The 24,353-nt window shown below is 46.3% G+C and overlaps 1 protein-coding gene across 6 annotated transcripts in view; it reads left to right on the top strand.

Moving 5' to 3' along the window:
• Positions 1-24,132, top strand: part of B3GNT2 (UDP-GlcNAc:betaGal beta-1,3-N-acetylglucosaminyltransferase 2) — a 193,349-nt gene extending 169,217 nt beyond the window's left edge. For 3 of the 6 annotated variants that reach the window (XR_015249191.1, XR_015249192.1, XM_086701022.1), the window contains 3 exons: positions 1,624-1,689; positions 19,936-20,000; positions 24,020-24,132. Coding sequence is in view for 1 of the 6 variants with exons in the window: in XM_086701022.1 (XP_086557148.1) it covers positions 1,624-1,689; positions 19,936-20,000; positions 24,020-24,026 (138 nt within the window). In the remaining 5 variants the exon portion in view is untranslated. Of the gene's footprint in view, positions 1-1,623; positions 1,690-12,324; positions 13,023-19,935; positions 20,001-24,019 lie in introns of those variants that run through there. The other 3 variants (XR_015249190.1, XR_015249194.1, XR_015249193.1) reach the window with 2 other exon arrangements.
• The last annotated feature ends 221 nt before the right edge of the window (positions 24,133-24,353 follow it).

The following is a 24,353-nucleotide window of genomic DNA, read 5'->3' as shown; positions in this document are numbered from 1 at the left end:
AGAGAGAGAGAGAGAGAGAAAGAGAATCCCCAGCAGGCTCTGTGCTGTCAGTGCAGAGCTCAACTCTGGGCTCGAACTCACAAACCGTGAGGTCATGTCCTGAGCCAAAATCAAGAGTCAGATGCTTAAGTGACTGAGCCACCAGGTGCCCCCAGAAGCTGACTTTTGATGTGAGAAATCCAAAACACTCACCATCTGAGCCAGTGTTTTCTTTCCCCAAATTGCTGGGCTCCCTTCTAAGGACGGTGGTGATCCCACAACTCTGCTTTGCTTATATCAAACAGCCTTGATTTCCGAATGAACATCTTCACCAAGACATCAAAGTTGAAAAAATTGTTTTCAAGTTTACGTATTTTGAGAGCGAGAGAAAGAGAGGGGGGACATGTGAGTGGGGGAAGGACAGAGAGAGAGGGACAGAGAGAATCTCAAGCAGGCTCCACACTGTCATCACTAAGCCTGACGTGGGGCTCCATCCCACGGGCCACTGTGACATCATGACCTAAGCCGAGATCGACAGTCAGATGCTTAACCGACTGAGCCACCCAGGCACCCCCAGAGTTGAAATGTAAAAAGAGCAATTCTTTCAGAGAGAATGCCCAAGCTTTAGACATCTGGTCTAAAAAAAAAGTTTGGCCGGTTCCTATTCTATTCTAGGCTAGTTTGCTCTGCCTCCTGCCCATGAACAGAGCCGTTTCCTGTGTTTTGTTCATTTTCCAGGTTAACGGAGCACAGTTTGCAGGTATGCTTACAAAATATCACCTGGAACATTTTTCTGTGTTTCTAAAGGCTGATGTTCTCCATGGGCAGAGAGCCAGTTGCTTACAAGTAAAACTGCTCCAAAACTAGATTGCTCTTAGGGCCCATTTGAGTTTGCTTTTCCAGCACGTGAGTTAACAAGAATGAGTCAAATGTCTCCTGAGTGGCCTCCGGGTTACTGGACTCAGAAGGTCAGAAATGTCTGTGGAAGAAGTCTGAGGACTCGAGATCTTTTTTTTTTTTTTTTTAATTAAAAAAAAAAATTTTTTTTTTAACGTTTATTTATTTCTGAGACAGAGAGACAGAGCATGAACGGGGGAGGGGCAGAGAGAAGGAGACACAGAATCTGAAACAGGCTCCAGGCTCCGAGCTGTCAGCACACAGCCCGACGCGGGGCTCGAACTCACGGACCATGAGATCGTGACCTGAGTCGAAGTCGGCCGCTTAACCGACCCAGCCACCCAGGTGCCCCTCAAGATCTTTTTTCAGTGTTCCCCTTCACGATGCCCATTTCACATATCCAGAAGCCAAGTGAGGCAGCCTGGTGCATGAGCCTGGGTTTCTTTCCCAGAAAGCATTTTGCAGTCTTGGTGGCCAGATTCAAATAACCTCCACTAAAATGAAAAAACAAAGAAACAAACAAATACCAAAAAAAAAAAAAAAAAAAAAAAAAAAAAAAAAAAAAAAATCCCAATTTGGACGTTAGAAAACATCTTCACAATTAATTTACTCTTTTAGTTTTTGTGGTTTCAGCAACTGCCTTATTTGGGTATCTTCTTGACACTTGATGGTTTCAGAGGCTTCTATCCAAGAGGAAGTCCTCTGAAGAGAAAGTGTAACTTGGTCTTTGTTACATTCTCTGTGTAGGAAACTGCCCGACCGCAGCTTCGAGCTCTTGCCATTGGCTCTTCAGGGTCAGTGTCTCTTGCTCAGGCGAGTTTGTCAGGTGAATCTGCTCAGGTAATACTGTCTTGTTGTGGGGCTCCCCAGGGACACCTGCCCGGGCCTGGGGAGAGCTGTGTGGGAAAGTGCCTCTTCTAGCTGAGGCTGTACCGGCCTCCCTGCGCAGGGAGGGGAGGTCGGTCGCCCCTGCCTTGAAGCTAGTCCAGTCTGTACCTGGACCAGAAACCAAAGTAGACTCGCTTCAATTAAAATCCCTGGCAACGAGGGCCAAGAATGACTTGGCTGTCCTCTCCCTGCCACAAGAAACGGGCCTGCCATGGCCACCTCTCCAGTGAGAGTTAGCATGCATTCGCCTTGGTGTGGTTTTCAGCTTTAGGAAGATACGACGGGGGGCAGGGCGAGTCCTGGCAATCTCGGCAAGGATTTCGAGCGAGGAGACTCGGGTGCTGCTGGTGCGAATGTAAATCATTGCAACATTCCAAGAGGCCAGGTGGGCAGGATGTATCATGCCCAGGTCAGTCCTGCCTTGTTGGTCGTTATGAGTTACTGTTAATTTTTGGAATTTACCCCTTTTCATTCTCAAAACATGCCCCACTTTGCAGGACAAATGATATGGTCACCCAGTCTTCGGATGCCTTTAGGAAATGTATGCTAAGAATACACAGACATAGCTTCAGGGATGTTCACTACAGGCCTACTAGGCATAAAGAGAAGTTAGAGATAAATTATGTGTCTTACCCCAGAGGATGAACTAAGTTCAGTAAATTATAGCATATCCACACAGTAGAGTGCTAGATAGCCAATGAAAAATGGAATGTAGCAAAATATTAAACAGCATAGAAATCCTATCCTATAGTATTATCCAAATCCAGTTTACAAAGAAAAAGGACTAACCGAGGACTAAACTGTTGGTTCTCTCTGGGCAGTGGAATTGGAAGTGGCTTATATATCTTCCTCTATACTTTTCCTGTGTTTCCAAATTTTCTACAATGGACATATATGTTATAGGCAGAATAATGGCCTCCCAAAGATGGCCACACTCTATTCCCCAGAGTCTGTGAACACGCAAGGTTACATGAGGAAAGGGAATCAGGTTTCCAGGTGAACTTGATGTTTCTAATCAGCTGACCTGGAGAAAGAGAGATTAGCCTGGATAATCCAGGTGGATCCAATGTCATCACAGAAGTCTTGGGGCGCCTGGGCGGCTCAGTCGGCTGAGCGTCCGGCTTCAGCTCAGGCCATGATCTCACAGTTCGTGGGTTCGAGCCCCATGTTAGGCTCTGTGCTGACAGCTCGGAGCCTGGAGCCTGCTTCGGATTCTGTGTCTCCCTCTCTCTCTCTGCCCCTCCCTCGCTCATACTCTGTCTCTCTCTGTCTCAAAAATATACGTTAAAAAGAAAGTTAAAAGAAATGTAATCACAGAAGTCTTTAACCATGGGGGGATGACACAGGCACAGGCACAGGAGAACGGAGCCCTAGGAGAAGGACTCCACCAGCCATTGCCGATGGAAGGGGCCCAGGAGCCCAGAAATGCTGGTGACCCCCAGAAGCTAGAAAAGATAAGAGAACGGGTTCTTGCCTAGAGCCTCCGGAAAAGGAATAGGGCCCTGCTGACACCTTGATTTTAGCCCAGCGAGAGCCATGTTGGACTCCTGACCTACAAAACTGTAAGATGATAAACTTGGATTGTTTTAAGCCACTTCATGCATGGTAATTGGTAACTGCCGTGATAGGAAATGAATACAATGAATTTCTTTTTTAATTAAAAAAAAGAGAGATGGTGATAGTAAAAGTCACTTAAAAAGAAAGGATTAAAAATCCTTATAATTCCTTATAATTTAACCCAGCAGCCACACTGGGAGGAAGTGTGGCACAGTCTTCTTCCTACAAAAAATCTGGATGAGGAGTTCCTAGCTGGCTGCTGTTTTGTTATTGGAAGAAAATAATAATACAAGGGATAAGTAAATGACCCGACCAGCCAGCAGCCTGAGAATGGTCCTACAGCGGTGCATAAATAATTGTACAAAATGGGTCAAGAACAATCAGTGCTCTAGGTCCAGAGGAGGGAGAACCACGGAGCTGCTGCTTTTGAGAATTCTGGGACCCGGAGAGAAATTGAACTTGCAACCCTTTCTAAGTGGAAACTGCCAGGCTGTTCTGCTGGTTTGTGCTGGCAAATCCCATTCTGACACCAATAAGTAGAAAGAAGAGGGTGATGGCTTTTGCAACCCCTGCCGGGGGCAGGGAGCTGAGCAGTCTGGCCCGTTCTGAACTGTTCACTGGAACAATCTGCTCAGGTTAGAGAGTGGCAGAGGATTCTCTCCTAAATAAACCCTTTCCTGTTTGCTCTGAAGGAGCTCTAACGGAAACCCCCAGACTCTTAGCAAAGGCTGCGAAGAATAAGGTATCTGAAAATGGAAACAGCCTTTTTTTTTTTTTTCTTTGCTAGAGGGTCCAAAATGACCTCCTCTTCAATCTGTAGTAAAGACTCCCTCTCTGTTGCAGGTAGGACCCTCTGGGAGCAGGTGCTGAGTTGGCGTTTGGTGAGCAAGACATTCGTTAGGGGTAAACACCTGTAGAGGTCAGGGAGCCAAAGCAGGACTGAGCACGGAGGGTGGTGATGCCGTGATTCGGTCCTGACAAAGCCGAGCCCACAGGCAGGTGTAGCCCGTTAGAACTGCTGGTGGGGGCTTCAGTGGCCAGTGTTTAGACACCTTGCTCGTGATCAGTTGCTGGATGTAGGTACGGTTTAGGCGAGGCAACTCTCAGCAAGTCCCAAAGGAGCTGGGCACTGTCTGCCGACTGCGACAAGATCTTCTTTGAGGGGCAGTCAGGTTGGCACATCTTGTGTCAGCTGCACCACGCCTCCCCGTGGACCTTGTTCTGCTTATCGGCCAGGACCCATAGTCCTGCTAACCTGGTGGGTGCAAGAGGGACTTGGCTAATTTTGCATGGCTCCTGAAAGCAGAAGTGACATTTCAGCAGGATCTGCTGAAATTCAGCTCAGAACAGAGGACTTGATAGGAGAGCATGACTATTTACAACGGGACAGAATCCCTCCAGAGGTCCTGAGCCTCTGGAATACTCAGAGCGTGGGAATTGGTGGCAGGATGGAGAAGGGCTTTCTACATTGAGCCAGAGAGAGGACAGGTTCCTTCTGGGGCTGCTTATGACCCTGACGGTGGGTGGCTAATGGGGCCACTGCAGGGGGCTGCTCTTGGCCATCTGTGGCTCTGTCTACTGGCGTCACTTCTGGGGCTGACATCCATTTCATGTCAGGTCTGCTTCTAGGAGTTTGTCACAGACCAGGTCACCCTTAGTCCCAGACGGGGCACAAATGCAGCTCAGAGAATCCCTACAGGCTGGCCCCTTCAGATTACCCCCTCCCGTTCCCCTTCTTGTCTCACTTGTTTGGTTCCAGTCTGACTTCCTTCTTCCCATTTTGGCCCTTTTGGATTTGCTGATCCTGGCATGCCTTCCATCTCCCTAGGACGTAGCTCTGCTTCACGGCTCTCAGCCCATGCTCTGTGGCCCTAGACACTGTATTTCCTCTCCCAGTCGTGTCCCCAAGACCTCATTTACCTGCCCAGCCCTGTCCTGGAGGCAAGATCAGTCAGTAACAAGTGCTGAACATTCACAGTCCCCTTGGTAAATGGGACTTCCTCTTATTCGCTCAAGCCATACCTGCCACAAATTCTAGAAGGTGCTGCCTTTTCCTCGTATTTCCAAGTTTGATGAACCAATCATGTTTATATTCATGCTATTCATTACTTCATATGTGTGTTTAAGAACCTTAGTGTATCATCTATGCAAAATGATACACATTAGGTACATGTAACCACATCTAAGTGCCTAGCCACCAACTGTTTAAGAAATGGAAATGTGTCAGTACCTTTGAAGTCCCCTGTGGTCTCCTCTCTCACTGAGGTAGGTGCAATGGACCCATCTGGATTCCGGGTCCTTCCTTCCTTTATTGCTTTTTACAGTGTTACAGCCTATGTATGCGTTCCTACGCAATATGGTCTTTGCTTCTGCTAGTTTTTAAAAATTCGTATAGTTGGAACTTACTGTGTTGTTCTTCTGTGACACCTTCTTTCACTCAGTATTCTGTTTTTGGGATCTAGCTCTGCTGTGACATACAATTTTATATTTTAGCCAGGACCTTTGTCAATCTTCATCTTTCCTCTGACCCTATGGGCTAAAGGCTCGCGGGCTTTTAGTTTGTCTCCAGTAGTTGCACTGGAGACCCCCCCCCTTTTTTTTTCTCATTCTCTTCCTCTTGTCTCCTCCTTTGCATCTTCCTCTATTACCCCCTTCAAGGACAAAGACCACCTATCCACACACCCACGCACGTGCACCCATGCATGGGATTTCTGAAACAAATACATGACCATTGCATTCATGTGGAGGTGATTTAATGATTGTGACACTTACTTTGCTGAATCTGGACCCTGGGGCAGAAATGAGTTCTCTCTTCCTGCTCCAGGAAAGTGAAGCATGTTGAATTTATTGCTAGACTAGGCGGGCAATGCTTTGCAAACTTTAGTGAGCACACAAATGGCCTGGGAGTAGGGTGGGACCTTGTTAATTAGGGAGTTTTATGGACCCTCATTCCCCAGAGGCTCAGAACTGGATTATTGGGTTCTCCGGGTGGAGCCCAGGAATCTGTGTGTTAGCAAACAAACCTCTCTCTGCCCAGCAGTTCTGAGGCAGACCATCTATCGTTGGCCACTCTTTTAGCAAAGATTAGCCTCTGCCCCAGCCAGAATCAGGGCTGCTTGACCTGAAATACCGTCAGCCTCCAAGCATTTCTCTTAGCCGGAGAGTAAGTGAAGGCCTGTCCCCTGAGCTTCCAACACTGGACCTGAATAGAAATAAATCTTCACTGAGGCTTGAAGTTCTGGCAAGGACTGATCCCTCAGAGAGAAAGGTTAGGCTCCAGAACTGGTAATCTGAAACTTGCTGCCTCTGTCCAGTGTGGAGTTTTAACGGAGATTGCTGCATTTCCAAACAGAAAGCTGGAGCAAGCAGTTGAGGCTTGCTGCTGACATATGAAGTGGCTCAGTCACCAGCCTGACACCGGACTGGGAGAGTGGCAGCAACTGCAGGGGCCCGAGTCTAGCCCGCAGGCCACCCCAGAGCCAGCAGGTGTGCGCAGGCCAGAGTCGCTTTAGGCCTCACTCAGGCATTTCACATGCTCTCCCTCTTGGCCAGGCTGGGGAGAGACAATTAGTGCTGCACATCTATGGCAGGTTCTGTTGATTGTGGGCACCCTGTCTGCACTTCCCCTGTAGAACAAAGACGTTGGCCAGTGGCCATAGTTAGGTCACCATACTTGTTGGGGAAGAAGCTGTCTTGGCCACTAGGGCACTTTGCACAGATCCCTGGGAAGCAGCTAAACTGTCCTTTCCCAACCCAGCGAAATGAAAAACAAAGGTTGTGAACCCAGGGCAGTAGAGAGGTCCTGGATGGTACCCCAGGGCATCTGTTGGTCTTTGATTGATGGAACTGAGGAAGAGACAGGGTCATCATTCAGTTAATGAGCCTGGCTTTGCATGGTGCTGAGGCCGTGGTGATGAACAAAAGACACAAGGTCTCTGGCCTCATAGAGCTCCGTCTATGTAAGTAAATAACTGCAAACTGAAGTATTTGCCAGGTCAGTGGGGAATGCCAAGGGGTGGGAGGGTGGTTATGAACTTGACCTTGATTGTCAAGGAATGCTTCAGAGGAGGAGACCCACTGGATTTTAAAGGATGAGTGGGAGTCTGAAAGTCATGAGAGGGCATTACAGGCGAAAGGAGAGGTCAAAGCCAAAGGCTTGAGATGGATTCATCAGGCTTCAGATGACTCCACTTATAGCAAGTACCTAAAGCAGTCAAACTCCTATAGACAGTAGAAGGGAGGGCGCCGGGGGCCAAAAAGGGAGGAAATGGGGAGTTAGTGTTTCATGGGTACAGAGTTTCAGCTTTGCAAGATGAAGAGAGTTCGTGGATGGATGTGGTGGTCATTGCACAACAATGTGAATGTATTTAATGTCCCTGAATGAGCAATGTGCCACTTAAACATGGTTGAAGACAGAATATATATTTAATGGCACCTGAAAGTGCTTGGCTCTTGACCTTTAAAAGCTCTACTTGCTGAAAATTATCTCTGAATGATAATTCAGAGTCCATAAATTTAGGTTACTTACTGATTCTTTATATTAAATTCTTCATGTTAAAAAACAGCTAGCAGCTCCTGGGTAGCTCAGTTGGTTAAGCATCTGACTTCGGCTCAGGTCATGATCTTGTGGTTCGTGAGTTCAGGCCCTGCGTCAGGCTCTGTGCTGATAACTCAGAGCCTGGAGCCTGCTTTGGATTCTGTGTCTCCCTCTCTCTCTGATCCTCCCCACTCACACACACACACACACACACACACACACACACACACGTGCGCGCGCGCGCGCTCTCTCTCTCTCTCTCTCTCAAAAATAAATAAAAATTAAATATTTTTTAAAAAGCTAAAAGAAAGTTTTTGATAACAAAAATGACATTGATTTCGAAAAACCAAATTTATTTTTGAATAATCTTTAACTAAGCAGAAAAACCATGCGCAAGGGGTCCCCAAAGTCACAGTGAACATGCAATATTACCATAGGCAAGTGAGCGTTCCAGGGCCCCAACTAAGGCAATGGCAGAATGAATGGAGAGGATGGGGGTGTATACAGCAGGTGTCATGCAAGGTAGAGCAGCTGTGGAAAGCAAGGGAGAGAATCTCAGGAGGTCAGGATGGCTCACGGCATTAGGCCTGGTGATACCAGGGTGGGTGGGGGTACTGTTGATCAAGCTCTAGAGGAAGGAGCAGAAATGTGGGGAAGAAGATCTATGTGTTGGGTGGAAATCAGCCCAATACTCAGGCATGATATTCGGGGACCTCAGAGTGGAGGTAAGGATTTGAAGGTATGGGGCATGGATGGCAGTAAGCATGCTGTATGCTATAGAGATGACCCCGAGAGAAGTGTGGAGGGAGGAGCGACCTTGACCAAGGATGTAACTGTGAGGAATGTCCATACTTTCAGGGGGGCAGAGCCTGAGCTGACAAGATTCACTTCGATGATACAGCTTCAGGGCCCTAGGATGCCTTTGCACCTCCCACCCTATTCCCACTCCCATATCTCCTCCAGAGATTCACCATGCCTGGAGTTCTTCAGTTCAGGGAAAGTGTGGCCACGAGGCTTTGCTGTCCCAATCAGAGGCCAAGGCATGGTGGGAGAGGTGACATAAGGATTGAAATCACACAAAGGTGCCAAAACTGATGCCCCTGGTTTCCTGCCAGCAGGTTCCTGTGGGAGAGGGTATACAGATGTCTCAGAGGAGAGCTGATGGATGAGGAGGCACTGGGCAGGGAGGAAGGGGACCAAGTGACTCCCTGGTCAATTTGCAGATCCATCTTGTTTTCACTGCAGGGGAATCCCCAGCCTTAGCCCTGCCCAGTCTGGGTGCAAGATTGCTGAGGAGTAAATAAGGAGGAGTCTATAGGCTTGTTTCCTCTCCTTTCAGCCTCTGGTGAGAGCTGACAGGCTGGGGGTGGGATGAAGTGACTCCCTTAGCTTTGACATGATCCCCCGTGGCTCTTGACATACATTCCCCCCATACTGATTAAGTCCACCTGTGGAGGGGCATCCTGCCCTTTGCTGGATCATGCAGAACAGGTGCCCCATTAGTCACCCCTCAGGCCAAGGATGCCTGAAAGGAGGAGCTAGTGGAGGCTGTGTCTGACCTCAGGCCTCTGTTGCTTGGAGAGGTAGGGGAGCCCCCATCCCCACTTTCCTCCCCTGGGTTTCCCTCTCTTGCCTGATGGCTGGAACTGAAGCTCCCCAGAGCCAGGGCCGGGCCCATGTCCACAATCAGGCTTCAGATCCAGCCCCACGTCTGGCCAGGCATTCAGGCCCTAGGAGAAGGAGGTGAATATGCAGGGACCATCCAGTTCCTGCTGCAGGGAGAGCCCGCCTGCCACCCAGTTGCTCTTAGGAAGCCTGGGTTGAAGGGGCCATGCAGGAGTGGGTGGTTCATGGCTATGCTCGAGTGAGGGGCAGGGCTGGCCTCAGACCTCCAAACAGCATTATCAGCAACTTGTTCAGAGCCCCTTTAGTTACCCCAGACAAGGGGGGTGAAGCAGAGTGGTAGGTTCCTGGGGCTATTTGCTAGATAAATCAGTGGGGAAGTGAGGCAGTGGGGGAGAAGGGGGAGAAAAGGCCTCTGTGGAAAACAAGTGCTTCCTGTTCCTACTGTGAGGCATGTCTCCTGTGGATTTCCAGCCCCTGGATAGTGGTGAGTGACACTCGTAATATCTACCCCAAGTTGAACTCTTGCAGCATGCTGCCCACCATCCCGTTAATCATGTTTACTTCTCAAAAGAGCCCTGAGAGAGGGGAAGAACAGCCTTCCTCTTCTCCAAACATTTCTGCCTGTATATTTTACCAACCCCTCAATGCTCCTGGAGCCCCTCCAGAGTTATGGCTACAGGAGGTACAGCCCAGTAAGGCTTAGCCACTGACCTCAGGCTAACACGTCAGGCAGAGAAATAGTGCCACAGGCAGAAGAGCTCTTGAAGAACAGGTGGATGACACTGTAGGGACACAAACAAGTCAGGTGTGTTCACAAAATGGGTACAAAGTCTATGTTGTCACAACGTTTGGGGACTTTTACCTTTGAGGAAATGAGCAAGGAGGTAGTCATCAAATAATGACACCCCTAAGACCAGGATTCATTCTTTTATTCTGGTGTCTTCCACTTCTGTCTTTACCCCCACACTACAGGAAATCATGAGTAACTAAAAATCAGAGCCCTGCCAAGCCCTGCTGTTGACCGCTGAGTCTCCTTGTTCTGTCCCCCAAGGAACTTCCACCAGCTTCCAACACAGTGTTGCTTCCACCCAAACTCTGTCATAAGGGTCAGGGCTGGGGGCGTGGTTCTTGGCCTTCTTAGAAACTCAAAGCTGACAACACTATTCAATGCAGAGATAAAATCTTCCAGTTAGGTCTTAGAAGTATCATGATAAGTATTCTTAACACGTATGGGGTTGTATCTCAGAGATGAGCAACCTGGGACAGCCAAGCACTAAGACCATCATCCAAATGAATGATTCAGGTAAGATGGAGAACTCTACCATGTCTACACTGACCTTTCTAAGGGGCTGAAGTTAGGAGAGAATACAGAAGCTTTTCTCAACTTTGGCTAAACATAGGAATTACCTGGGGAGCTTTAAAAGTCCCAAGGCCTGGGTCCCATGCCCAGAGATCCTGACTTAGTTTGGGGTGGGTACTGGGCATTTGGATGTTCACATGTTTCCCAGATGATTCTAAGGCATAGCCAGTGCTGAGGACCACCGTCCTCACCTGCATGGCCATCTGGCGGCTGCATGAGGGGGCTGACCCTCAACTGCTTGGCTTCTGGTACCCACTCTGCCTTTGACATCTGTTGTGTTGGCCCTAGGAGAAGGGACAAAAGAGAAGACTGCTCTTGGTGTATTTCTGGCAAGATTGGATTTAGAAGCCATGGAGGTAGACAGTGAACTTTCTACTGTCCTTTCCTTCTGTCTCCAGCTGACCCAGAATGAAGTCCTGTCCTGGGATTCCTTAGATACCCCCGAGGAATACTTAGTGAGCTGAGAGTTCCTGAGGTTGGACATCATCCCCAGGTAGTAGGGGCACACAGCAGCAGGTTGTGTGGCATCTTGTTCCAGCCATGGTTCTGAGCCCTCCCAGGGAATGTTCATAACCTGGGCTTGCCCTTCTGCTTCTGGTCTGAGATGAAGTGGGGCAAGCATGTAGTGATGAGTCCCTAGTGGCTACTGCATAGGGCAGGACAAGCTGTAGAATACTTCCAACATTCATATAAATGAATGGGCTTAATGTATTCAAGTAAAACTTAAAAAAAAATTTTTTTTAATGTTTATTTTTGAGAGAGAGAGAGAGAGAGAGAGAGAGAGAGGTGGGGGGAGAGAAAGGGAGATACAGAATCTGAAGCAGGCTCCAGCTGCCAGCAGCCGAAGTCAGATGCTTAACCGACTGAGCCACCCAGGCTCCTCTAAAGTAAAACTTTATTTACAAGAACAGGTAGCAACTGTATTTGTCCTAGGGCTACAGTTTGTGGACTCCTGCTCTAGGCCTAAGCAGGCAGGCCTTCTTTCAAAGAAGATGCACTTTTGTTTGTAGGCTGATATGTACCAACCTGGAAGCATACCAGCCCCTCCAGGGCTCTCCTCATAGCAGGAGTCCCAGACTCCTGTCCCCACCTTGCTGCTGTGCCAGGAGTGTCCATAACCCCCTTCAGGACAACATGTCTCTAGTAAGTTCTCGCTGTTCTAACCCCTTCCTGGTTTTCTTTGGAGAGTAAGGCAGGGCAGGGTTGCATAGAGCCCCCCTCCTTCCATATGAGAAATTTTGTGTCTGCACTACTCAGGATCTGGTTCTGTAAGTGGGCCTTCAGAGCTCCTGGTTAGCCAGAGTGCCAGAGGCACGTATTCTCTCACTTTTCCTGCTATATCTGCTTAAACTTGGCTGTTCTAACTTCTGCAGAACTGAATAAAACTCCCCAGTGTCTGTGAGGAGATCAGGCTGTAGCCAGCTTTCTTCAGGGTGCTCTGCTTCAGCACTATATAGGTGTCTGGGGATTCCTTCCTGGGGTGCCTAGACCCGCTTCACTGCACGGTAGAGATGGGCTCTCACACAGCCTAGATGTTGGGCCGTGCCTATTCTCTCAAAGCTGCTTGGTGCCAGGATTAGTAGTGCAGGTCTCTGAGAACTGAGGCTGTGGTGAGAGGCTCCAGGGAAATATGACAGGCGCAGAGGTAAGGAAGAGGCAAATGGTAGATGAAGTCAGCAAAGACTCACATGCTACCCTGTGTCAGGATGGTGGAAGGCCCATGAGGAGCCTCTTAGAGACCTTGCCATGTATTCCAGGTGTTACCATTGCCTTACTTGCTGATAAACCTTGGATTGGATAGTCTGCTTCCCTCATCACCTTCCCAGGTGTGAGTCAGAGTGGGAAATGAGTGCCCAATCGGCCCCTGAGATCCCTGCCTCTCTGTTCTGGAGCAGAGGCCGTGAACACTGCACAGCCACACTCCACCCAGCAGGCATTTGAGTGTGCTGTTGGGCAGCAGCCACTGGGAGGCAGCCAGTTTCTGCTGTCAGGTTGTCACAGGAGGGTGTTAGAGACAACCCAGTGATGCCCAAAAGCAACATGACAAATACTGTGTGACTACTGTCCGTTGCAAGGCCTCACAGGGCGCTGCGGTCAACCAGAGAAGGGAGGAGTTTGGCGGAAGTAGGTGAGAAGTTTCTGGAGGTGGTGACACGTCAGCTGAGAGCCTTCTGAAAAGTGAGTAGCTTCGTCCCTAAAGCATAAGCCCATTGTCCGGATAAGGTTGCGTTTATAGTGCTCTTCTCTATGACTCGTTAGCTGGGTCTTCCACAGCTTGGTTCCTTCTTCATTCTTCCTACTCCCTACAACCTCACTCTGTCCTGACCCCAAAGTGGCAGCTAGAAACCATCTCAGACACAAGTGTCACCAACATGGGGCTGAGCAGCAGAAGGGCAGAGGGTCTTGCTAGGATGACAGATGAGGAAGCCCTGGGGGCTAGAGGACATCTGTCCCCCTTTCCTCTTCTACCTGATGGGGAAGATCTTTTGTTCATAGATGAAACCTTAATAGCCCCAAGGCTACAGCTAAACAAGGCATTGGATGGAGAAAGGGGTCTAACGGAAGTCCTGCTCACTACTGCTTTCTGGAACCCCAAATTGTAGAGTAAACCTATGTCAGATGGTTTGGTGAATTGTCGGCTGTCAGCTCCTTCAGAATGGCCCTCAAAGTCCTCTCCGTTCCTTCCAAGTATGGAGGATACAGTGTTAGGGTCTGCAGCTGCCCTTGAAGAGAACGCTAGAGAAATGGCTTAGAAATTGTACAGGTTAACCATGGGAGACAGCCTGGACTCCTCACCTAACCTCTGGGGAAGCAGATCTCTCCAAGAGGAGCCCCTGGAGAGGAGAAGTGCTGAGGAAGTCGGGATTGGACATCAAACTGAACAGGACCAGCCCCTCTAGCTGGTGGTACCAAGTACCAGGCTGTCACCCGGCTCCACGGCCTGCTCCGTGGGGCCGCAGGTAACGCGCCAGCAGTCCTTTTGGGGACCACACCCTTGTCCCAACACAAGCCCAGGACACAAGGCACAAACCCCCAGTGCTTCCTTCCCCAGCTGAGTGGTGAAGAATTCAATCATTGATGCCTTCTCATTCACAGTCTTGCTCGTGGACAGCGGCAAGTGGGAAGGACTGGCCACAGGGGACTGCCATCCTGTTGCGCATGATCGTGGAAGGGCTACTCAAGGTCGAAAACCTCACATCAGGTGGTTCGAAGTGCTGCTTTGCAGGAGGCATGCCTGAGAGGACTAGGTCCGAGGTTTTGCTTGCCTTCCCTTCCCTTCCTGAAAACGTACCTGTGCTGCGTCCCGCACTGAGCCAAACCTCCTGACTTCTGTTAGTGGCCGTAGCCCTTCACCTGTCTGACTCCTTTTTGTCCCTCTAGGTCTCAGCTCAGATGCCACCAACAGTTAATGTCACATCACCCTGTTTAATTCTTTCAGAGCACTCATTGCTATCAGCAGTTTTCTTGTTTACTGTGTGCCTCGCTGGAATGTGAGTGTCACGAGGACAGGTCACCTGATGTGTTCACTAGTGTATCTATTGCTAGGGCCCAGAACATTCTTGGCTCATAGCTTGTAACATAGCAGTTGGATGAATGTTCCCTCTCCTTGGAGTGTCTTCTTAGGAACTTCAGGAAATACAATGATAAATCCAACTGAGTAAGAGCTTATGATGAGACTTTGTGGAATCCTGGTGGAGAAGGTCTTTGAGTGAGGGGAAAAGTCTTTTAAAAATGCTCTAGAGGCATTTTCTCAGTTCTGGAGGCTTTGTGTATTTCCATCAGGGAGATCCAATTAGCTCACGAGTACCAGTTATTCCCTCCCAAATATCTTCCTGGAAAATAGGTACAGGTTTTTGGGTTTTTTTTTTTTTTTCCATCTTTTGACAACTCCCTACCCCATCCTGCCAAAATATTAGGTTTTAGAATCCTATCACATTGAACTTCAACTTCTTTCCCTCAAATCCCATGGTTTGAAATTGGGGCATTTCAGGGGTCCGAGGGGAGCCCAGGAAGCTGATTGTACTCCATGTAAGTGCTGAATACTCTAGACTCCCCAAGTGTGGGGGGATAGAGGAGGGTCTCTCCCCTGAAGTGACTACATAATTCATGGAAAGGAAGGCAAACCCCACACAGTCCTGTGACTTGGGCCTTCTGGGGACTCTGCAGAGCAGAAAGCAAAATTATAGCAATTTAGTAACTTAAAATTTTTTTTTAATGTTTCTTTATTTTTGAGAGACAGAGTGCAAGTGGGGGAGGGCCAGAGAGAGCAGGAGACACAGAATCCAAAGCAGGCTTCAGGGTCTGAGCTGTAAGCACAGAGCTCAATGCGGGGCTAGAACTCACAAACAATGAGATCATGACCTGAGCTGAAGTCAGACGCTCAACTGACGTAGCCACCCAGGCACCCCACATTTGGTAACTTTTTAAATAAGTTGGCACTATTTGTTTCCGATCATGCCCTGTATGAGAACAGTGACTGCACATCTGTGGCTAGAGGTGTTTCTGCTGGGACGCTGTTTATGGAATTTCTCATTTTCCCCGTTGGCTCTCCTTGCCATGAACTAGTTTCACCCAGTTGAGAGCTATTTCTAGAGACAGCTTTAACTTAATGGCAGGGCCAGATAGAATTTTAGTTTGTTCTTGACAATATCTTTCTCCCTTTGTTCTTCAACTACCCTTCCCTGCTCTGGGCTCATGGGTCAGGTGGCCCCTTCATCTCTCAGGCTGGAGGGCAGTGACTCACAGAGGGTGGTAACAGCCTATGCTGTTGCTACAGCTGCTGGAATGAGCTGTTGTCTAAGACCTTAGGATGAGGTTTTCCTTCTGGTTTATCAGTTAACACTTGGGCTTCTATAATCCTAAGCATTTTCACTTCCAAGAAAGCTATTAAGACCAATGAGAAAAAAAGAAGGAAAAGTATTTGGTGGTGTCAGCTCTTCTGAGATACTAGGTGGTATAAGAAGGATCTAGGAAATGTTGGGGGGAGACTCCATTCCTTTTAATAATTTAATAATGGAGTTGTATCAGTCAGAACACACTAAGTTATACTGCAGTAACAAATACCACCACCATCTCATCTCAGTGGCTTAAAAATAAAGGAAGATATATTTCTCACTGAGGCTATAGTCTGTCATATTGGGCAGGTGAGGTGACCTCTGCTTATCGTAGGCCCTCAGGTACCCAGCCTGATGGCTGTTGGTTGCCTCACTAAAGAGGAAGAGTTCTGGGGTGGGGGGGTCTGCCTTGCATAGACCATTAAGTGCTGTGGTCCAGAAGTGATGCTCAAGCATGCCCAAACACAAGAGGGGTAGGAGTACAATCTTATAGAGTCTGAAGGTGGGAAGAGTTGGAAAGAGATCAGCCTCAAAGTTAGCAACAGAAGTTGACTGAATTGGACTTCGGAACAGTTCAAACCTTTGAGACTCTGACTTGTGATTGTTTCAATCATTTATTGGGCTTGAGGGCCATAACAGTTTGGTTTCATGGCCATGTTCTGCTTTGGCCTAGAGAGCTATTGCTGTGTTTATTTTCTCAAAAGCCTCTTTTTGGTCAGTTAGTATCAAGAGGCAACATTAGAGGGTGGAAGGTAATTGGGATTAGGAGTTGAGATATGGTATCACAGGCATGGCTATTTTAGCACTGTTTGGAGAACACAAACTTAGGTCATATTAATAGAAGTAGAAGATGTGGATCAAGGGAGGTGATAATCCTCCTTTATTTTGCTGTACTTATACCCTGCCTGAATGTCATACTTTGAAAGTAACTTTGACAAGCTTGGTCAAGCTGGAACCCAGGAAGTGTTATCAAGGGGAGAGGAGAGTCTTGAAAATTATTGAAAGGGATAACTTGGCAGCTGTTGTATTTGAAAAGCTGTTGGAAGTTTTGTTTGTTTGTTTGTTTGTTTGTTTTTTACTGTTGAAAAAGTTACCTCCCTATTCTGAAATGGATTAGACTGCACTGTGAGCAGCATTCTCATTGTTATAAGTTACCAAAGAAAGCAGAGAAAGGAGTTTGACCTTCCAGACAAGGGAAGAAGGGTGGTTGTAGTAGGCAGGTTCTTGGGTCTCTTCCAATCTGTCATGATTGTTTCTCTGGCTCAGTTTTTCTCAGAAATAAAGAATAAGTCTTAATCATGGGAGAAAGAGTGAATTCCAAGTGAGACTCCACTATATAAAATGTTCATACTGTTCTGCTGCTAATCCCTCAAGAATCTTGACATTGGGTGATAGGCTCTCCATTTCATATGTAAAGTAACCGAGGCTGAGAAGAAAGTCAAGCACACGTATAATCTCACAAGGTGCTTTGGCTTAAGTGCAGCTTCTGGAACCAGACAGCTTGGGTTTACATTCTGGCTCTGGAGCCTGCTAGCTGTGCAACCTTGGATAAGTCATTTAACCTCTCTGTTTTATACTCTGTAAAATGGAAATGATAGCACCTCATAGGGTTGTGAGGATTAACTGACTTAATTATACAGAGCATATTGAATGTTTAGTACCCTGGCACAGAATATGAGTTGTCTATGTTTCATCTGTTATTTAAACCATTATCAATGTCTGCACTAAGTTTGAAACAAATTATAGGAATTTGATTCATATAAATAGGAAGGCCAAACTAATTTCTCTTTTACTTTCTCTCGTGACTCATGAAGATATAATAATACTTTTCTCCCTTTCTGGAAATGGCTCTGTTCTAGCATTTCAACATAATCCGAGAGGTGAGGTTTCAAAATTGAAGAGTATTAGATATATTCTAAACCCAGGAATCATGTTTACAGACCTGAATCCTCCAAAGCCATCTTGTAAGCCGATAGCAGGAGAGAGACTGTATGTTTGGGAATATTCACAAAGAATTGTTTTCACTAGTCCCATCAGGAAATTGATCAGAAATCAGCCTTTCTGATCCAGATTTCAAGCTATGTGCCACCACCCCCCCTCAACTTTCCAAATACTCAAACTCAATACTTTTTTAGTGTATTGGGTCTAAGTTTTTGTATTTATCAGGTTTAAACTGAATAGCAGCATGACCCTGGGGCCATTGTCTCAGAATCCATTCCCAAGTCTAGTGTAAACGCAAACATAAATGCAAACAAGAGCATGCTTCTGGTCAGGTGGTGGGGTGCAGGGCGGGGGTAAAAGTCCCAATGACGCTCATGAGACTAAAGCATTATTGGTATGCTTTGTTGATAGGGGTTTCTTGTTTCCTCTCTCTGGCAGACGTCTTAGTCAAAGTGATGGTTAAGTCAGAGCTCCTCAAAGAGTCTTTGAGTGGGGACCCTTCCAAAGTGTTAAAATCTGTGGTGAGAGAAATTAAGCAGGAGGGGAGATGAGGCCTGGACTAAGTACCTGTGTGCCCACAGACCCTTCCTGTTCTAGTGACAAGGTCAGCAGTCTCTGGCGGGGATCCCCACCCCTGCACGTTCTCATTTTCTCTTTCTCCCTCTCCCCACTCCATCCTCCTTTCCCCGGCCCACCGCCCTCCTCTCCCTCCCCCAGGTGGGAAGCTGTCCTCCATACCCTGACTGCTTTCTGGCTGGGACCAGGGGACACATGAAAGAGGGATGTCAGACCCGGGTTTAGGTGATTATGCTCTAGTTCCAGCTGCATCCCTAATAGAGTTTTGGACAAAGTCCCCATTCCAAATCTGTTTTCTTAGCTCTATAAAGTCCGCATGTGAGTTTGACAAAGTTTCCAGTTCTAAAAGTTTCTAACTTACTAAAACCTAAATTGACTGGGATACTACTACTATATCTGTGTAATTGCCGGATCTCTCAACTGGTTGCTGAGCTGTGTGGGGGAAGGACCATAGCTACTGAGATGGTACAAAGTAGTACCCATCTCACACTCTTTGTCTCCTAAGGTTGGATACAGCCTTAGGCTGTTAATAGACCTCAGTGATTGTGGTAACTCTGCTTTGTTCACCTTCAGTTGATAATATGATTCTTCCTCTAACTAATTTTCTTCCTGTAAAAAGATCTGGCATAATTTCTGTGCCCCAGTTTCCTCTTCTATAAAATGAGAATAATAGTACTTACTTCATAAGATTGTTATGAAGATTAAATGAGTTAATATGAAGAGTTTAAAACAGTGCCTGGCATGTAATACAATCTAGCAAGTGTTAGTGGTTATGAGACATTGCTCAGAGGACTATAAATGATCATGCCCCTTCTGGAAGACAGGGTAACATATATCAAGAGAACAAATGGTTCTCAGGCCCACACATCCCACTTCTGGAAATCCCAGAAAGATGGAACTTGGAAAACTCATACATCATTATATTTATCACAAGATTATCACAATGAAAGTTAGAAATATGAGTGATGAGCAAGATCAAATAAATTATGGTACCCTCTACTTGACTCCTTTACAGCCACTAAAAGACTATACCAATACAAATCTCTGAAAATCTGCAAACCTGTGTGCATACAACATAACTCCATAAGAGAAATGAAGTGCACACGCTGAAGTGTGAAATGTGTAGTATTGTGTGTTTTCCCTTTTCTTTCATAACTAAAAAGGAGGAGATCTGTAGCAGATGCAAAAGATAGTCAAAAAATGGGAGCACAAGATAATAAGTTTCTTTCCTTATCTCAGGAAGACTTGACTTTATTTATTTATTTATTTTTAATGTTTTAATGTTTATTTATTTTTGAAGGGGGGGGTGGGTAGTGAGAGAGGGAGACACAGAATACGAAGCAGGCTCCAAACTGTCAGCACAGAGCCCGACGCAGGGCTCAAACTCATGAACTACGAGGTCATGACCTGAGCTGAAGTCGGACGCTTAACCAACTGAGCCACCCAGGCGCCCCGGAAGACTTGACTTTAATGATAATTATCACTTAGCGGTTCTTTCCTCAGATTAGTTGCCTTTAACTCCTGTTCTTAAAGTTTACTCAAAAAAAAAAAAAAAAACACTCCATTAGAAATAAGCCACAGCTATCTACCTAGGGCTGTGGTGCACCAGATTTTTTGGGTACAACACTCCCTTGTGTTCTGGGGCTGAAGGCAGCCTCCGTAATCAGTTGGTAGGAATGTGTTGAGTCTTGACCAGCTGTAATAAGGTGGTCTCATACAATCTCTGCTTTTGTTTACAGATCTTTGGAGAAAAGGACTACTATTCATCCCCAAATGAGGAGCGCAGACTGACTGGAATGGAAAAGTATGTTCAGGAGGTTTGGTTGTTTATTCGAGATGTGTTGATATGTAGTTATTCCATCTGGGGTGGGGGCGGGGGAGCCTAATTAATTTACATATAGTCCAAGTACCCGAAATGGGGGAAGTTCTATCAAGTGTTAAAACTAGAGTGCTAGATAAGACTTTGACACAACTTTCCCTTGCCTTGTTGTAAATGGGAGAACAACCTGGTAAAATACAGTAAACTAGAGCCATTAACATCCCAGGGAATGTAATTAAAAACCACCTCTTCAGGCTAAATTTTCATGGGAGAGAGAGATGTTTATACAGACAAGAACAAAGACTTGTTACCTGATGGAAAGGACTAGAGTTTGGATAACAAACTAAGTTAATGAATTCAACAGTCTACGATATAGTTTCATAATTTTATGGTCTAATCTTAGTCTGTTCAAAAACTAACATTTCTCTACCAAGAGGTATCTAGATTGTGTTTTCTATTCTTCCCTTCTATTTCTTTTTTTTTTTTTTTTAATTTTTTTTTTTTTCCAACGTTTATTTATTTTTGGGACAGAGAGAGACAGAGCATGAACGGGGGAGGGGCAGAGAGAGAGGGAGACACAGAATCGGAAACAGGCTCCAGGCTCTGAGCCATCAGCCCAGAGCCTGACGCGGGGCTCGAACTCACGGACCGCGAGATCGTGACCTGGCTGAAGTCGGACGCTTAACCGACTGCGCCACCCAGGCGCCCCAATTTCTTTTAAAGTTTATTTATTTATTTTGAGAGCGGTGGGCAGAGAGGGAGAGGGGGAGAGAATCCCAAGATGGTTCTGCACTGCCCCCAATGTGGGGCTTGAACTCATGAACTGTGAGATCATGACCTGAGCTGAAACCAAGAGTTGGATGCTTAGCCAGTTGAGCCATCCAGGGGCCCCTCTATTCTTCTCTTCTAAAACATTCCTAGAAAAGATGCCGTGAATATCACATATATTTTTTGGTAACGCTCAATTAAGATCTCAAGTAGTGAGTGTGCCTGATTCTCTGTCTTATCAGCTAAGGACCCTCATCGAGGATGCACTAAGAACCCATAAGGTGGAGAAAAGATTCCCCTTTCTTGAAGCTGTTGATGGGTCTCTTGGCTGCTGGTGGCAGTCAGTATTTACTATGTTTGGAAGATTAGGCAAGATTCAGCCTGGATTGAGTAAATAGGAAAAGTCCCCTAGTGCTAGTCCATCTCATTTCCCATGGAGAGCTGCCCCTTCTCAGTCATCATCATGGGAGAGTTATGCTTGCCTTCTGGCCTAAGGAAGGGTTGGCTGTATTAGTTCATCTAATTATGTCATATTTTATTTCACTCCTACTATGGATCAGGCATTGTCCTGGGTACTTGGAGTTCAACAGTGAACCTAAAAGACTAATTCCTTCCCAATGGACTTTACAGTCTAGCTAGGAGACAAACAAGAAAATTGCAGAGTATATTAGTTGATAAGTTGATCTGTTCTATTGAGAAATGTTCTTTGAAGGTGGTAAGGGAAAACCTTGTTGAGAAGGCATGTGGGAGAGAGCTGTGCAGCTAGCCAGCAGGGTGAAGAGGCCTCCAGATAGATGATGCTGAGGCCCTGAGGCAGGGTTGTGGCTTAGACCAACAAGAGTGGGAAAAAGGCAGAAGATGAGTCTTTGGAATAGTCTGGAGGATAGTACAGCAGAAGGGACCAGATAGTGAGACTAACCAGAGTAGTCTATTCTTCTATTTTTAGATGCGAATGAGTGCGAAATTGGCCTGGAGCTCTGTGATGATGGAGCAGAATGTGTGAACAGATCTGGCTCTTACTAATGTCACTTCCAAAAGGAGTATGAAGACCATACCCCATGCAGCCTGGCACGCTGTGTGTGCACACTCCTCACAAAGGCACTGGTTGCCCAGATGCCCTCTTGTGTGTATGCTTATAAGCTGCTGGGATCACTTGTGAGACCTGTAGCATCCTCAGGTCAGGGTTGAGCTCTCATTCTGATGCCTCTGGCCACAAACACCAAAGCAAACATTCTCTGAAGGATACAAAGTCCAGAAACTGTTCTAGAGCTTGGAACGTGGTATAAAAGCACTTACTGGGAGGATCTTCATTGTGCTGATTTTTCTTTTGCAAGCTTTAGCTTTGGAATACTTCCATAAGGATTCCATTCCTGACTCTGATCAAAGGAGTTGTGTGTAGAATTTAACTTGAACATCTGGTTGTTTCACCAGAGCTCCATCTGTCATGCCCTGGGGAGAGGGCCTATTTGTTGGGGGCGGCAGAGGGGGTGTGTGTTGCCTCAAGACTCAGCCTTTTAGACATTTTCTTACCAAAGATGAAATTGGGCAGGAACTTGCACAGGATTGAGTGAGCTTCTTCTGAACAGGTGTGGCATAAAGCAATTGGTAATGAACTAGTGGATGCCCTTAGCCTTTTTAAGGAGTTATTGCTGGTGATGGTAATTCATTTGGGACCTCTGAAATAATATAAACTTTCTGGTGCTGCCACAGGCAGGTCAATAGGCACGATTTCTATTTCTCAACTTGCTAACTTGCTGGGGGACCTTGGTCTTTGGTTCTCAAATATCCCTGAGAAACAAAGGATTCAACTAGACATCAAAGGTTTTGTCTAGCTCTTTGCATATTAGATGTTGACATTTCAGCAAAGATGCCATTAGACCCCAAGGGCAGGTGGGTGAACTTGCAATGCTATTTGCGTAGTTCTTTGGGTTTTTGTGTGTGTGTGTGTGTGTGTGTGTGTGTGTGTGTGTGTGTTTCTTAGTTGTCACATTTCAAAGGAAGATTGAATATGTCACAAAATACAGACTCAGTATGGATTTCTTATGGCTAGGAATCTACTTGTGACTGACAATTTGTAGTTTTTTCATGTTTTTTCTCTTCCTGCACCCTCCAAGTATCCAGATAAGGCAATGTTTTTATTTACTCTGCTATTACAGAATAGCCTGGGTGATGTATAAACAACAGAAATTGTTCTGAAAGCTAGAAGGCCAAGGTCAAGGCTCTAGCAGATTCAGTGTCTGATGAGAACCTGCTTCATAGTTCTTAGATAGCCATATTCTTGCTGTGTCTTCACACAGAGGAAATGGGCAAGGGTGTCTCTTGGGCCTCTTTTATAAGGATACTAATCCCATGTACAAACGCTCAACCCTCATGATCTAATCACCTCCCAATTCCACCTCCTAATAACATCACCTTGGGGGTTGGGATTTTGGTGTATTAATTTGGAAAGGATATAAGCATTCAGTCCACTGTAGGCAGTGAGAAGAGTTAAGTTGAAATAAGTTCTGTGAGGCAGCCATCTTGAAGTTTTGGAAATCTGACATCTGTGGATTTTGCTCTAACGATAGTTTCTAGATGGTATGCAAACTAGTTCTAGTTCTTTTGATCTATAGTAAGTTACATGATGATAGAATACATTTTGGAATACAGCTGGCTCTTGTTCTTCTCTTTAATGATTTCTGTCTTTTTAAAAATAGACAAAATTAGGGGTGACTGGGTGATTCAGTTGGTTAAGTGTCCAACTCTTGATTTCAGCTCAGGTCTTGATCTCAGGGTCGTGAGTTCAAGCCCTGTTTGGGCTCCACACTGGGCATGGAGCCTACTTAGAGAAAATAGACAAAATAAATTTCTGATATGCCTAACATGGAAGACTTTTAGTCATTAGCTCTTAGGCAATTTAGATTCCATATCACAAGAGGATGTGGGACATTTTTCAAAGTTAACTCTGTGTATGAATAGGGTTCTTGAGGGAGCTATGTAGCAAAAGTTGGTGAAAGGTCCTTACATTACCTGATTCATTTTGTTCCAAGTCTAGCTTTGGCTTTGATAAAATATTAACAATTCATTTGTTTATTCTCTCAAAAAATAAGTACCTACTAATGTATCAGGCAATATGCTAGGGACAGGGGATAAAAGTATAAATCTCTGAAGGCACTTTTGAGAGCCCATTAGATAATGGAATATAAGCCTATCATTTAGTTCTCTTTAAAAAAAAAAAATGTTTCTTTGTATTTCAGGAGTTGACCTGGACCTGCTGGTTGGAGTTGCTGGTTCCTTTCAGTCGCGCTCATGTTGACTATTGGCCTCATGTGGCTTGTGACTAGAACCTACATCAAGAAGGAAAATTCTCTGGGTCAGAATGTGGCACCACAGGAATGCCTGCCTATAGCACCTGCCTTTGACCTGATGGACCTCTGCAAACACCTTCCCTTCAACCCCTACCAGCCTAAGCCCCATGCCAAGGTTCCACATGGTGCTCCGGGCAAGAATGTTCCTCAGAACAGGGAACTGCAGCTGTGGGTAGAGCAATCAGGTTCTGAGGGTGGCTGCTGCCTCTAGAAAGGGTGGGGG

The sequence above is a fragment of the Puma concolor genome, chromosome A3 (genome assembly GCF_028749965.1).
Source record: "Puma concolor isolate L17-30 chromosome A3, mPumCon1.1.hap2, whole genome shotgun sequence".
NCBI classification, from domain to species: Eukaryota; Metazoa; Chordata; class Mammalia; order Carnivora; family Felidae; genus Puma; species Puma concolor.
The sequence above is the reverse complement of the archived record's forward strand: the minus strand, read 5'-3'. Positions and strand labels throughout refer to the sequence as shown.